This window comes from Podarcis muralis, chromosome 16, assembly GCF_964188315.1.
Source record: "Podarcis muralis chromosome 16, rPodMur119.hap1.1, whole genome shotgun sequence".
Taxonomy (NCBI): domain Eukaryota; kingdom Metazoa; phylum Chordata; class Lepidosauria; order Squamata; family Lacertidae; genus Podarcis; species Podarcis muralis.
Window position 1 is genome coordinate 417,925 of NC_135670.1, and position 12,633 is coordinate 430,557.

Consider the following 12,633-nt stretch of genomic DNA (forward strand, 5'->3'; position numbering starts at 1 on the left):
TTGTACTCTTCCCACATTCCAAGCACTGATATGGTTTCTCCCTGCTGTGAATTCTTTGATGGGAAGTGAGACGGTCCTTGCAGCTGAAGCCCTTCCCACATTCCAGGCATCAATAGGGTTTCTCGCGTGTATGAATTCTCTGATGGTGCATGAGATGGGTGCTCTGACCGAGGCTCTTTCCAGTCTCTTGGCATTGAAACGGCATCTCCCCATGGTGAATACGCTGATGCCGACGGACGCTTGAGTTTACAGTAAACCTCTTTCCACATTCCAAGCACTGACACGGTTTCTCTCCTGTATGAATTTTTTTATGGTAAATGAGACTCGCCTTCCAACGGAAGTTCTTTCCACACTCCTGGCACCGAAAGGGCGTCTCCGCTGTGTGAATTCTTTGATGGCTGGTGAGATGGTCCTTCCGCCTGAAGCTCTTTTCACACTCCTGGCACTGAAATGGTTTCTCCCCACTGTGACTCCTCTCATGGAGACATAAGCTTGTGCTGTTCTCAAAGCATTCCCCACATTTCAAGCACTGATATGGTTTCTCTCCGGCGTGAATTCTTTGATGGGATATGAGATGGTACTTCCGCCGGAAGTTCTTTCCACACTCCTGGCACTGAAAGGGTTTCTCCCCGTTATGAATTCTCTGATGGGCTGCGAGGTAGGTTCTGTGACCGAAGCTCTTTCCACATGCCGAGCACTGATATTGTTTCTCTCCTCTACGAGTTTTTTCCTGGGAAGTGAGATGGACCTTCTGACAGCAGCTCTCTCCGCACCCCAAATATTTATGTAGCATCTCCACTATATGGATTTTGCTGTGGTCTCCCTTGTTCTTCACTTCTAACATTTTGCCACCTGTAAGGAAGAGAAAAACAGATTCTCAGGAAACCCCCAATTATTGAGCAACGAGAGTGAAAGGTTGTTTTAGTCAAAGAACTGAAAAGATTCAGAGGGCTGAGAAATATCAGCTTTTCAACATCGTGGTGTATCACCAGCTAAACAGACTAGCCAAACATTTGGCAATATACTGCAATGTTGAAAAAACAAGATGCGCTGGCCTCCTCTTCCCACGAGACACAGGGTGAAACTGCCCCAGCTCTCACCCTGGGAGCAGAGGCAGCTTCACCCAGGCGCTTGCCAGCTGGGGCTTCCTTTAACTGCTCCACTGAGGCAAGGGCTGCTGCGCACTCCTCAGTCGACCAGATCAAAGATGCAGAGGGAAGAACAAGCTGTTTCTCCCTCTGAGCTGTATGAGGGCAGATGGTGGTTTCACTCAGTGGTATATTGCGGGTGAAACCACCGCTGCTCCTGAGTCCCTCTGCAAGCAGCGCCTGCTGGAGGAAGGAACCCTAGTCAAGGCTCCTCATACTGGTCCTGGGGGTCATATAGATATATATATAGTTCACGGTTTCATTGATTAGTAATCACAGGCCTATTTATGGGAACCTGAGATTCAAAAAGCCTGACTCTTTTCTGGGAGAGATATTTTGGGCTCAATCATGGGATCCACTTCATCTCCAAATTCAGTAATCTCTTTGGTCGACTGGAAATGGGTAGAAGCAAAAACAAAAATACCCGACAGAAGCTACTTCCACTTGCTTAAGAACTTTGAAGCCAACAGTAAAAAGCCCTTATCAGTTCAGACTAGCCAGGCTATCTTCTGTAAAGTTTTATTCTGGATTGTTTTAGTTGACTTTTAATGTAGGTCGCAAACTGCTTTGAGATTCTCTTCTTAAAACTATACAGTGGTATAGAAATGAAGTGCAGGATAGTAATAATAACAACAACTGGGGAAAGAATATTCAGAGACAAACAGGAGATAGTTTGGGGAGTGCTAGAATCCCAGAGGCTGGAGCTGGAGAGCTCCATCCAAATACGGAAGGGATGTCAGAGAGAGAAAAGCACTGAATTTCAAAACAGAGACTCTGATCCAACAGGGAGCCTTACTGAGAAAGTCCACCATCCCACGATTCTCCGCCATGACTTCCTTATGCAGAGCTCTCTGGTCAGGATCCAGCAACGCCCACTCCTCGTCCGTGAAAGAAACGGCGACGTCTTCAAAGCACACTGGACCCTAAAAGAGAAAAGGAGATGTCCTCCAGTCAGACAGCTGGAAGATGATCTAGTGCACTTTGCTCCGTGGTTTTCTGCCTGTTGGTTACTTTTCAGGGATTGTTTTCCTGCACATTTTTATTATGGAGGCTTATTTTAACGTATCAAATGAATTCTTCTCTTGTGGCTTTTAATGATGGGTATTACTCATGGTTCAAAGGGGAAGAGGTCAACATTGTGGTCCTGGTGTCATTCTGCCTGCACAAAGCATTCCAGTCTACCGGAGAGAAGGATCCCCTCTGGCCTCTCCCTGGACGCTGTTCTTGAGGGGACCCTCCCGACGCCCTAAAGCAAACTTCAAGGGGCGAAGGGGGACACTGGAAGAGAGAAGAGAGCGGGGGAAAGCCCTGCTGTGAAACGGATGGGGCAGCTTAGGTGAATCCTGGCCACTGTTTTTCATGGTCTGTCAACTGCTTAGAAGCCTATTTTAGCATTCAGTGACGACTTTATAAAGAAAGCAGGAAGAATGGAGCGACATTCAGAAGGTTAGCTGAGGTGAGGCAGCTGCTCCTTATTCTCAGCACAGAAACCTTCCTGAATGGCCTTTCCAGCTTTTGTGAAGGGCAGCTTTGACACAAGCCAAGGGGAGCAGGAGTGAGACTCATCACTGGGGCCCAGAGGCCTCCTGGCTGCCCCACCCCTCAGCCTCTTGACCCACACGGCTCCGTCCCCCTACCTGATCCGCTTCCACAGCCACCGCTTCCCCTCTGACACCATGAAAAGATGGAGGAGGTTTTGCCGAAGACTTTCTATCACCTGCGGGAGACAAAGGTAAGGTCTAGCAGAGCATCTCTTACTGGGCCTTAGAAAAACCTCGCTGAGTGCATTTGGACATTTGGACCCATTTGGTAGCTCAGTTGCGTACATATTGTAAATCACCCTGAGACCTCCAAGTATGGTGTGGTATATAAATTCAGTAATTGAAATACAGTGGTGCCTCGCAAGACGAAAAGAATCCGTTCCGCGAGTCTCTTCGTCTTGCGGTTTTTTCGTCTTGCGAAGCAAGCCCATTAGCTGATTAGCGCTATTAGCGAGCTGATAAGCGGTTTAGCGGCTTAGCGGATCAGCTGATAAGTGGCTTAGCGGATCAGCTGTTAAGCGGCTTAGCGATCAGCTGTTAAGCGGCTTAGCGGATCAGCTGTTAAGCGGCTTAGCGATCAGCTGTTAAGCGGCTTAGCGGATCAGCTGTTAAGCGGCTTAGCGGCTTGGGAAAAAGGGGGGGAGGGTAAAAAACCCTGCAGGAACTCGCAAGACATTTTCGTCTTGCGAAGCAAGCCCATAGGAAATTCATTTTGCGAAGCACCTCCAAAACGGAAAACCCTTTCGTCTAGCGGGTTTTCCATCTTGCGAGGCATTCGTCTTGCGGGGCACCACTGTATATGTCTCTCCTCCTTGGGGCTCATAGCTTCAATTGTCTCCCCCCAAATGATTCAAAGAACTCACAGGTGAGTTTCAGAACCCACAGAATGTGACCAAACAGACAAACCTCATCATTCCTCCTTACCCAGTGGCCTCTCTCTGGCGTCCAACCGAGTCCTCTCTGCCTCAGAGGAACCTGAACCCATTCCTGCAAACAGATCCTTTCCCTGAAATCACAGAATCACAGAACGGCGTCAGCTAGTCCACCCTCCTGCAATGCAGGAATCTCAACAGAAAGTCCAAACAGAAAATGGGGAGAAGGATTAGAAAAGGAACAGCAAATGAAAAGATGTTAGGGCTATCATATAACACTCCTTGGGGTCCTTCCTATCAAGATGGGCCATGAGTAGAGAATTTGGGGACACTCTCCCTCATGTTGGGAGCCCCTTGAGAGTATCCAGAGGACAGTCTCTCTCACCTGCTTCCTCTCCTCCGCCTGACTCAGGAGGAAACCTTCGGCCAGGGCCACCGCCTGGGAACTGGTCTCCGCTCCGCATTCCCTGACCCAGCTCTCCATCTCCGCTGGAAGGACAGCCAGGAACTGCTCCATGATCACCAGGTCCAACATCTGAGCTTTCGTGTGTCTTTCTGGCTTTAGCCAATGATGGTCAAATTGGTAGAGTCTTCTGCAAACCTCTCGGGCTCCTTTGGCCTCCTGGGGGCAGAACTGCCTCAGCTGCTGGCTCTGCACCTGTGCGCAGAAGGTGTCCTCCTCACCCTGGATCCTCTGCACAGAGTTTTCCCAGAACCCCCCACTGCTCCCATGGCCTCTTCCTGCTTCAGGGCCAGCTGAGTCTCGCTCATCCATCTGTGCTCTCAGGAAACCTCCAAGAGATAAGAAGAAATCCCTTTTTCCCCCTGCCGTGTTCAGTCTGTCCAAATTAGAGCAGCTAGAAAATCCTGCAAAGCAAATGCATTGTTCAGTTATAAAATTGACACACTGTCTGGGGAAAAGAAAGATGTTCCCTGATCCCGTGTGGATGAGGCTTGCTAGGAACCTGGCCTGGGCTGCCCCACAGCCCTGATTCTGAGCTTTCTTTAAAGGAAGAAAAAACAAGAAGCAAGCAAAGTTCCCATGCAGAATGTGTGGGCACCTTAAGGGATGCTTTCCCAACCCCCCTTCTCCCCAGAGAGAGAGGAGAGAGAGGAGACCCAGCAGAGCCCACGAGGAGGGCGGAGCTTCTGCCCTGGAGGACTTCCCCCCTCTTTGCCCCCCCCTTTCTAGGAATCCTGCTCAGTTCATTTTAACCTTTTAATGAGGGTGAAGGAGGAGAGCTCAAAATATGGTCTGAAGCTCAACATCACAAAAACTAAGATCATGGCCACTGGTCCCATCACCTCCTGGCAAATAGAAGGGGAAGAAATGGAGGCAGTGAGAGATTTTACTTTCTTGGGCTCCATGATCACTGCAGATGGTGACAGCAGTGATGAAATTAAAAGACGCCTGCTTCTTGGGAGAAAAGCAATGACAAACCTAGACAGCATCTTGCCAACAAAGGTCCTTATAGTTCAAGCTCTGGTTTTCCCAGTCGTGATGTATGGAAGTGAGAGCTGGACCATCAAGAAGGCTGATGGCTGAAGAATGGATGCTTTTGAATTCTGGTGCTGGAGGAGACTCTTGAGAGTCCCATGGACTGCAAGAAGATCCAACCTATCCATTCTGAAGGAAATCAGCCCTGAGTGCTCACTGGAAGGACAGATCCTGAATCTGAGGCTCCAAGACTTTGGCCACCTCATGAGAAGAGAAGACTCCCTGGAAAAGACCCTGATGCTGGGAAAGATGGAGGGCACAAGGAGAAGGGGACGACAGAGGACGAGATGGTGGGACAGTGTTCTCGAAGCTACCAGCATGAGGGAGGCAGTGGAAGACAAGAGGGCCTGGCCTGCTCTGGTCCAGGGGGTCACGAAGAGGCGGACACGACTCAACGACTCAACAACCAAGCCGAGCTCCCTCCGCCCTCACCCCGCAAGGCCGCCTTTCCACCCGCTTCTGCTGCTTCCTGGCGGAGCCCGTCCCCCCGAGGGATTCCGCCGCGAACTGGCCGCTCTTCCCCCGCAGGCGCCCGGGAAGCAGCACTTGCGGAGGAGAGAGAGCAGCGCCGCCCCGCCCGCCTCTTCCCAGACGCCCGACCTGCCCTCGTCCAGCATGGCGGGAGGGGCACTTCCGCCCGCCCTCCGCCCTTCGTCCAATCGGGCCTCGCGCCGCGCCCTCGCGCACCACGGCAGCGGTGCCGTCTCGACGCGACGCCTACGTCACTTCCCGCCCTCGGGGCCCCGCCTCAGAGGCTGCCCTCGTCCAAGATGGCGCCTTCGCCACGGCCCTCCGCGGCGGCGGGGCTTTCTCCGCCCGCTTCCCGCGCTGCTTCTGCCCCCGGCGCCTCTCGCTCGCTTCCTAGCCGCGGGCCCTCCTCCCTTTCGGCCGCTTTCCGCGCTTCTTCCCTCCCTCCCTCTCCCAAGATGGCGCCTTTTAAGTACTTTGGCGTCACGTCGCTAAGCAACACGGCGCCTCTTCCCGCCTCCTCTCCTGAAATAGCAGCTGGGGAGGACAGGAAATAGGGACGAGGAGGGGCGGCCGAGACCCCCTCCCGCGCGTCACTTCCTGCGAGGGGGCTGCTGCGCCTGCCTCCTTTTTCCCGCGTGGCGCTTCCTGGGTGAGGCTCCCCCTTTGGGGTGCTTTGGGGGGGGCGTGGGAGCGGAGGGTGTGGGTGTCAGGGGAGGGGGACACGGGGCGCTCCTTCTCATCCCTCATCCACCTTCAGAGCCGCAGAGTTGGAGGGGACCCATGAGGTCCTCTAGTCCAGCCCCGCCAGTCATACTGGAAGCTACGGCTGCTGCATCCCTTGCCAAGGGGACTGGGAATTTCCATCTCGAAAAGAAGGAAAGCAAGTGACAGTCGCAGGAATAGGGGTGGGTCTCTGCTAGTGGAGCAGGGTGGCGGGTGGCGCTGTGGGTTAAACCACAGAGCCTAGGGCTTGCCGATCAGAAGGTCGGCGGTTCGAATCCCCGCGACGGGGTGAGCTCCCGTTGCTCGGTCCCTGCTCCTGCCAAGCTAGCAGTTCGAAAGCACGTCAAAGTGCAAGTAGATAAATAGGTACAGCTCTGGCGGGAAGGTAAAGGGCGTTTCCATGCGCTGCTCTGGTTTGCCAGATGTGGCTTAGTCATGCTGGCCACATGACCCGGAAGCTGTACGCTGGATCCCCCGGCCAGTAAAGCGAGATGAGCGCCGCAACCCCAGAGTCGGCCACGACTGCACCTAATGCTCATCTGCTAGTGGGGTGGGGTGTGGAAGGTGCCTGGGGAGGGGATTCCCCACCTGAGAAACCGCCACCAGGGTGGCCAACCCTCTGCCCACCTGAGCACCCAAGAGGGCATGTGTAGGGAAGGAGGAGGTTCTTCAGATATTGGGGAGCCTCAGCGAACAGCGAATTGCACTTGGAAACGAACTGACAAGCCCTGCAGCTGCATTTAAAAGAGGAGCAGAATATGTTCCTAAGGGTTGCATGAGGAGGGCTAGATCCATGGATGAGGCCTTGAGCTCCTTGCAGAGGAAGGTGGCCGTCTTTAAAGGGAACTGTGAAATAGAGGGGAACCCAGGCAGGAATCTGGCTGCTGTGTTTTAAACCGGTTTCTGAGTCTTCTTCAAGGGCAGCTCTGCATAGGGAACACTGTAATAATCCCATGGGATGCAGAGTGTGGACTGGGGCTGGCAAACAAGCCAGAGCTAGAAATGGGCACTGTCCCCGAGGCCGACTGAGCCTCAAGTGACACCCTTGGATCCAGGAGTAACCCCAGTTGCAGGATAAGCTTGAGTCTCTCCAAGCAGGCACCCTAAGGGATCATCCACCCTTGATCAGGGAATATGTTCCTTTTGTCCGGACTCTGTCAGTTTTATAACTGAACAATGCATTTGCTTTGTAGGATTTTCTAGCTACTCTAATTTGGACAGACTGAACACGGCAGGGGAAAAAAGGGATTTCTTCTGATCTCTTGGAGGTTTCCTGAGAGCACAGATGGATGAGCGAGACTCAGCTGGCCCTGAAGCAGGAAGAGGCCATGGGAGCAGTGGGGGATTCTGGGAAAACTCTGTGCAGAGGATCCAGGGTGAGGAGGACACCCTCTGCACACAGGTGCAGAGCCAGCAGCTGAGGCAGTTCTGCCCCCAGGAGGCCAAAGGACCCCGAGAGGTTTGCAGAAGACTCTACCACTTTGACCATCATTGGCTAAAGCCAGAAAGACACACGAAAGCTCAGATGTTGGACCTGGTGATCATGGAGCAGTTCCTGGCTGTCCTTCCAGCGGAGATGGAGAGCTGGGTGAGGGAATGTGGAGCGGAGACCAGTTCCCAGGCGGTGGCCCTGGCCGAAGGTTTCCTCCTGAGTCAGGCGGAGGAGAGGAAGCAGGTGAGAGAGACTGTCCTCTGGATACTCTCAAGGGGCTCCCAACATGAGGGAGAGGACCCCCAAATTCTCTACTCATGGCCCATCTTAAACAAAGGACCCCAAGGAGTGTTATATGATACCCCTAACATCTTTTCATTTGCTGTTCCTTTCCTAATCCTTCTCCCCATTTTCTGTTTGGACTTTCTGTTGAGATTCCTGCATTGCAGGAGGGTGGACTAGCTGACGCCGTTCTGTGATTCTGTGATTTCAGGGAAAGGATCTGTTTGCAGGAATGGGTTCAGGTTCCTCTGAGGCAGAGAGGACTCAGTTGGACGCCAGAGAGAGGCCACTGGGTAAGGAGGAATGATGAGGTTTGTCTGTTTGGTCACATTCTGTGGGTTCTGAAACTCATCTATGAGTTCTTTGAATCGTTTCGGGGAAGACAATTGAAGCCATGAGCCCCAAGGAGGAGAGACGTATACAGTGGTGCCCCGCAAGACGAATGCCTCGCAAGGCGGAAAACCCGCTAGACGAAAGGGTTTTCCGTTTTGGAGGTGCTTCGCAAAATGAATTTCCTATGGGCTTGCTTCGCAAGACGAAGATGTCTTGCGAGTTCCTGCAGGGTTTTTTTTCCTCCCCCCCCCCTTTTCCCCAAGCCGCTAAGCTGCTTAACAGCTGATCCGCTAAGCCGCTAAACTGCTTATCAGCTCGCTAATAGCGCTAATCCGCTAATCAGCTAATGGGCTTGCTTCGCAAGACGAAAAAACCGCAAGACGAAGAGACTCGCGGAACGGATTCTTTTCGTCTTGCGAGGCACCACTGTATTTCAATTACTGAATTTATATACCACCCCATACTTGGAGGTCTCAGGGTGATTTACAATATATACGCAACTGAGCTACCAAATGGGTCCAAATGTCCAAATGCACTCAGCGAGGTTTTTCTAAGGCCCATTTGTAGTAAGAGATGCTCTGCTAGACCTTACCTTTGTCTCCCGCAGGTGATAGAAAGACTTCGGCAAAACCTCCATCTTTTCATGGTGTCAGAGGGGAAGCGGTGGCTGTGGAAGCGGATCAGGTAGGGGGACGGAGCCGTGTGGGTCAAGAGGCTGAGGGGAGGGGCCGCCAGGAGGCCTCTGGCCCCAGTGATGAGTCTCACTCCTGCTCCACTTGGCTTGTGTCAAAGCTGCCCTTCACAAAAGCTGGAAAGGCCATTCAGGAAGGTTTCTGTGCTGAGAATAAGGAGCAGCTGCCTCACCTCAGCTAACCTTCTCAATGTTGCTCCATTCTTCCTGCTTTCTTTATAAAGTCGTCACTGAATGCTAAAATAGGCTTCTAAGCAGTTGACAAGCCATGAAAAACAGTGGCCAGGATTCACCTAAGCTGCCCCATCCGTTTCACAGCAGGGCTTTCCCCTGCTCTCTTCTCTCTTCCAGTGTCCCCATTCGCCCCTTGAAGTTTGCTTTAGGGCGTCGGGAGGGTCCCCTCAAGAACAGCGTCCAGGGAGAGGACAGAGGGGATCCTTCTCTCCGCTAGACTGGAATGCTTTGTGCAGGCAGAATGACACCAGGAACACAATGTTGACCTCTGCCCGTTTGAACCAAGATGAATACACATCATTAAAAGCCGCAAGAGAAGAATTCATTTGATACGTTAAAATAAGCACCCATAATAAAAATGTGCAGGAAATCAATCCCTGAAAAGTAACCAACAGGCAGAAAACCCCGGAGCAAAGTGCACTAGATCATCTTCCAGCTGTCTGACTGGAGGACATCTCCATTTCTCTTTTAGGGTCCAGTGTGCTTTGAAGACGTCGCCGTTTCTTTCACGGACGAGGAGTGGGCGTTGCTGGATCCTGACCAGAGATCTCTGCATAAGGAAATCATGGCGAAGAATCGTGGGATCGTGGACTTTCTCAGTAAGGCTCCCTGTTGGATCAGAGTCTCTGTTTTGAAATTCAGTGCTTTTCTCTCTCTGACATCCCTTCCGTATTTGGATGGAGCTCAACAGCTCCAGCTCCAGCCTCTGGGATTCTAGCACTCCCCAAACTATCTCCTGTTTGTCTCTGAATATTCTTTCTCCAGTTGTTGTTATTATTACTATCCTGCACTTCATTTCTATACCACTGTATAGTTTTAAGAAAAGAATCTCAAAGCAGTTTGCGACCTACATTAAAAGTCAACTAAAACAATCCAGAATAAAACTTTACAGAGGAATGTCAAATAACAGTGATCAGCCTAGTCTGAACTCTAGGCCTTTTAAAATATAGGATTCAGAGTTGTTAGGCTAGCAGATGCAGATTCTGTCAGGTTTTTGTTTCTGCTTCTGTCCGTCTTTGGTTGACTAAATGCTGACCCTGGAGATGTAGTGGATCACATGATTGAGCCAAACTCTCCCAGAAAAGAGTCAGGCTTTTAAAATCTCAGGTTCCCATAAATAGGCCTGTGATTACTAATCAATGAAAAGCATGAACTTTGACATCTAAATCTCTCCAGTTCTTTGTCTATAACAATCTTTCATTTGCATTTCTCCATCATTGGGGGATTCCTGAGGATCTAATCTGTTTTCCTCTTCGTTGCAGGTGGCGAAATGTTAGAAATCCGCATAATGGAAACGCTACATAAATATTTGGGGTGCGGTGAGAGCTTCTGTAAGAAGGTCCATCTCATTTCCCAGGAAAGCACTCAAAGAGAAGAGAAGCAATATCATTGCTCGGCATGTGGAAAGAGCTTCAGTCACAGAGCCAACCTCACAACCCATCAAAGAATTCATACCGGGGAGAGACCATTTCGGTGCCGGCAGTGTGGAAAGAGCTTCAGCCAGAGCGCCCATCTCACCACCCATCAAAGAACTCACAGCGGAGAGAACCCATACGTGTGTTTGGAATGTGGAAAGGTTTTCAGATACAGGCGCACCCTCGCTTCCCATCAAAGAGTTCACACAGAGGAGAAGCCACATCAGTGCTTGGAATGCGGAAGGAGCTTCGCCTTGAAGAAATGGCTCACTTCCCATCAAAGAATTCATAAGGGGGAGAAACCCTACAAGTGCTTGGAGTGTGGGAAGAGCTTCAGCGAGAGCACCTCTCTCACTTCCCACAAGAGAACTCACAGCGGGGAGAAACCGTACCTTTGCTTGGCGTGCGGAAAGCGCTTCGCTCACAGGGCCAACCTCGCAGCCCATCAGAGAATCCACACCGGGGAGAAGCCTTTCCAGTGCCAGGAGTGTGGGAAGCGCTTTAGCCAGAGCACCCAGCTCACTACCCATCAAAGAACGCACAGCGGAGAGAAGCCGCACCTGTGCTTGGAGTGTGGAAAGAGCTTCAGTCACAGGCACACGCTCATTTTCCACCAAAGAATTCACAGCGGGGAGAAACCCTACCGGTGCTTCGAATGTGGCAAGAGCTTCAGTCGCAGCGACAATCTCACAACACACCAACGAACTCACAGTGGGGGGAAACTGTAGCAGTGGCTGTGTACATACAGTGGTACCTCGGGTTACAGACGCTTCAGGTTACATACGCTTCAGGTTACATACGCTTCAGGTTACAGGCTCTGCTAACCCAGAAACAGTGCTTCAGGTTAAGAACTTTGCTTCAGAATGTGAACAGAAATCGTGCTCTGGTGGTGTGGCAGCAGCGGGAGGCCCCATTAGCTAAAGTGGTGCTTCAGGTTAAGAACAGTTTCAGGTTAAGAACGGACCTCCGGAACCAATTAAGTACTTAACCCGAGGTACCACTGTATTTAAATTTATGAGACTTTAATTAAATTGTAGGTTGGTGAGGACTGCAACAGTGTTCTTGCCCAGCAAAGAAGTTGCCCTCATCTATCAGGACCGTGGAGTGCACCAATAATAATAATAAGAAGAAGATATCCCGCTTTATCACTACCCGAAGGAGTCTCAAAGCGGCTCACATTCTCCTTTCCCTCCTCCCCCACAACAAACACTCTGTGAGGTGAGTGGGGCTGAGAGACTTCAGAGAAGTGTGACTGGCCCAAGGTCACCCAGCAGCTGCAGGTGGAGGAGCGGAGACGCGAACCCGGATCCCCAGATTATGAGTCCACCGCTCTTAACCACTACATCACACACACTCTCTCTCTGTGCCCTAACCTTTCTTCACATTGCAGACCCCTTTGCAGATCTACAAAGTGCAATTTGGATTCCTTTTTTCACGTTGCATCAGGGAAGAGGGTCGCAAGCGCTTTGGCGACACTGGTGAGGTCAACCCGTGCCACCCAGTGGCATTTCCAGAGGTGCTCTGGTCCGGAGAGAGAAAGGGAGAGTTTTAGGCAGATGGCCCTTTTTACTCCTCTCCCTGGAGAGAAGAGGGGTCAACACACTCAGAATACTCCTGGTTTTGCACCTGTTAGTCACTGAACAAAGATGCATGTGTAGAATCACAGAACTGTGGAGTTGGAAGGGGCTCCCAGAGGCATCTAGTCCACCCCCTGGCTGCACTGCAGGAATCGCAGCTAAATTAGGAGTAGACTGACCACGTCGCCATCCATTAAAACAACACACACTTTAAAATCTGATTTCTTTTTATTGTTATTGAATGACTTTGTTCTAAACAGAAGAAAGAACACAGCTCTCTGTCTCTCTCTCTCTCTCGCTTACCCCCTCACCCCCCCCCCCCCCCAAATTGGACCTTTTCTTTTTAGTGCAAAGTCTTCTTCGGTGGATACAAATCTTCATATTTATGAAGTACAGTACATAATTATGTCAGGCAC

At 51.2% G+C, this 12,633-nt stretch overlaps 2 protein-coding genes across 2 annotated transcripts; one reads left to right on the forward strand and one right to left on the reverse strand.

Annotated features, from left to right (window-relative positions):
• On the reverse strand, nucleotides 1–5,682 carry LOC114586657 (uncharacterized). The gene is made up of 6 exons (XM_077920815.1): nucleotides 5,492–5,682; nucleotides 3,947–4,428; nucleotides 3,614–3,695; nucleotides 2,786–2,865; nucleotides 1,945–2,071; nucleotides 1–852 (listed from the first exon to the last, which is right to left on the reverse strand). Exons 2-6 carry the CDS (start codon nucleotides 4,334–4,336, stop codon nucleotides 110–112), a joined length of 1,422 nt encoding a protein of 473 aa, XP_077776941.1. The 5' UTR covers nucleotides 4,337–4,428; nucleotides 5,492–5,682; the 3' UTR covers nucleotides 1–109.
• A 99-nt stretch (nucleotides 5,683–5,781) lies between these two features.
• Nucleotides 5,782–12,538, forward strand: LOC114586811 (uncharacterized). The gene is made up of 6 exons (XM_077920814.1): nucleotides 5,782–6,179; nucleotides 7,447–7,928; nucleotides 8,179–8,260; nucleotides 8,908–8,984; nucleotides 9,698–9,824; nucleotides 10,488–12,538. The coding sequence occupies exons 2-6, from the start codon at nucleotides 7,539–7,541 to the stop codon at nucleotides 11,366–11,368; spliced, it is 1,557 nt and encodes a 518-aa protein (XP_077776940.1). The 5' UTR covers nucleotides 5,782–6,179; nucleotides 7,447–7,538; the 3' UTR covers nucleotides 11,369–12,538.
• Nucleotides 12,539–12,633: the final 95 nt, after the last annotated feature.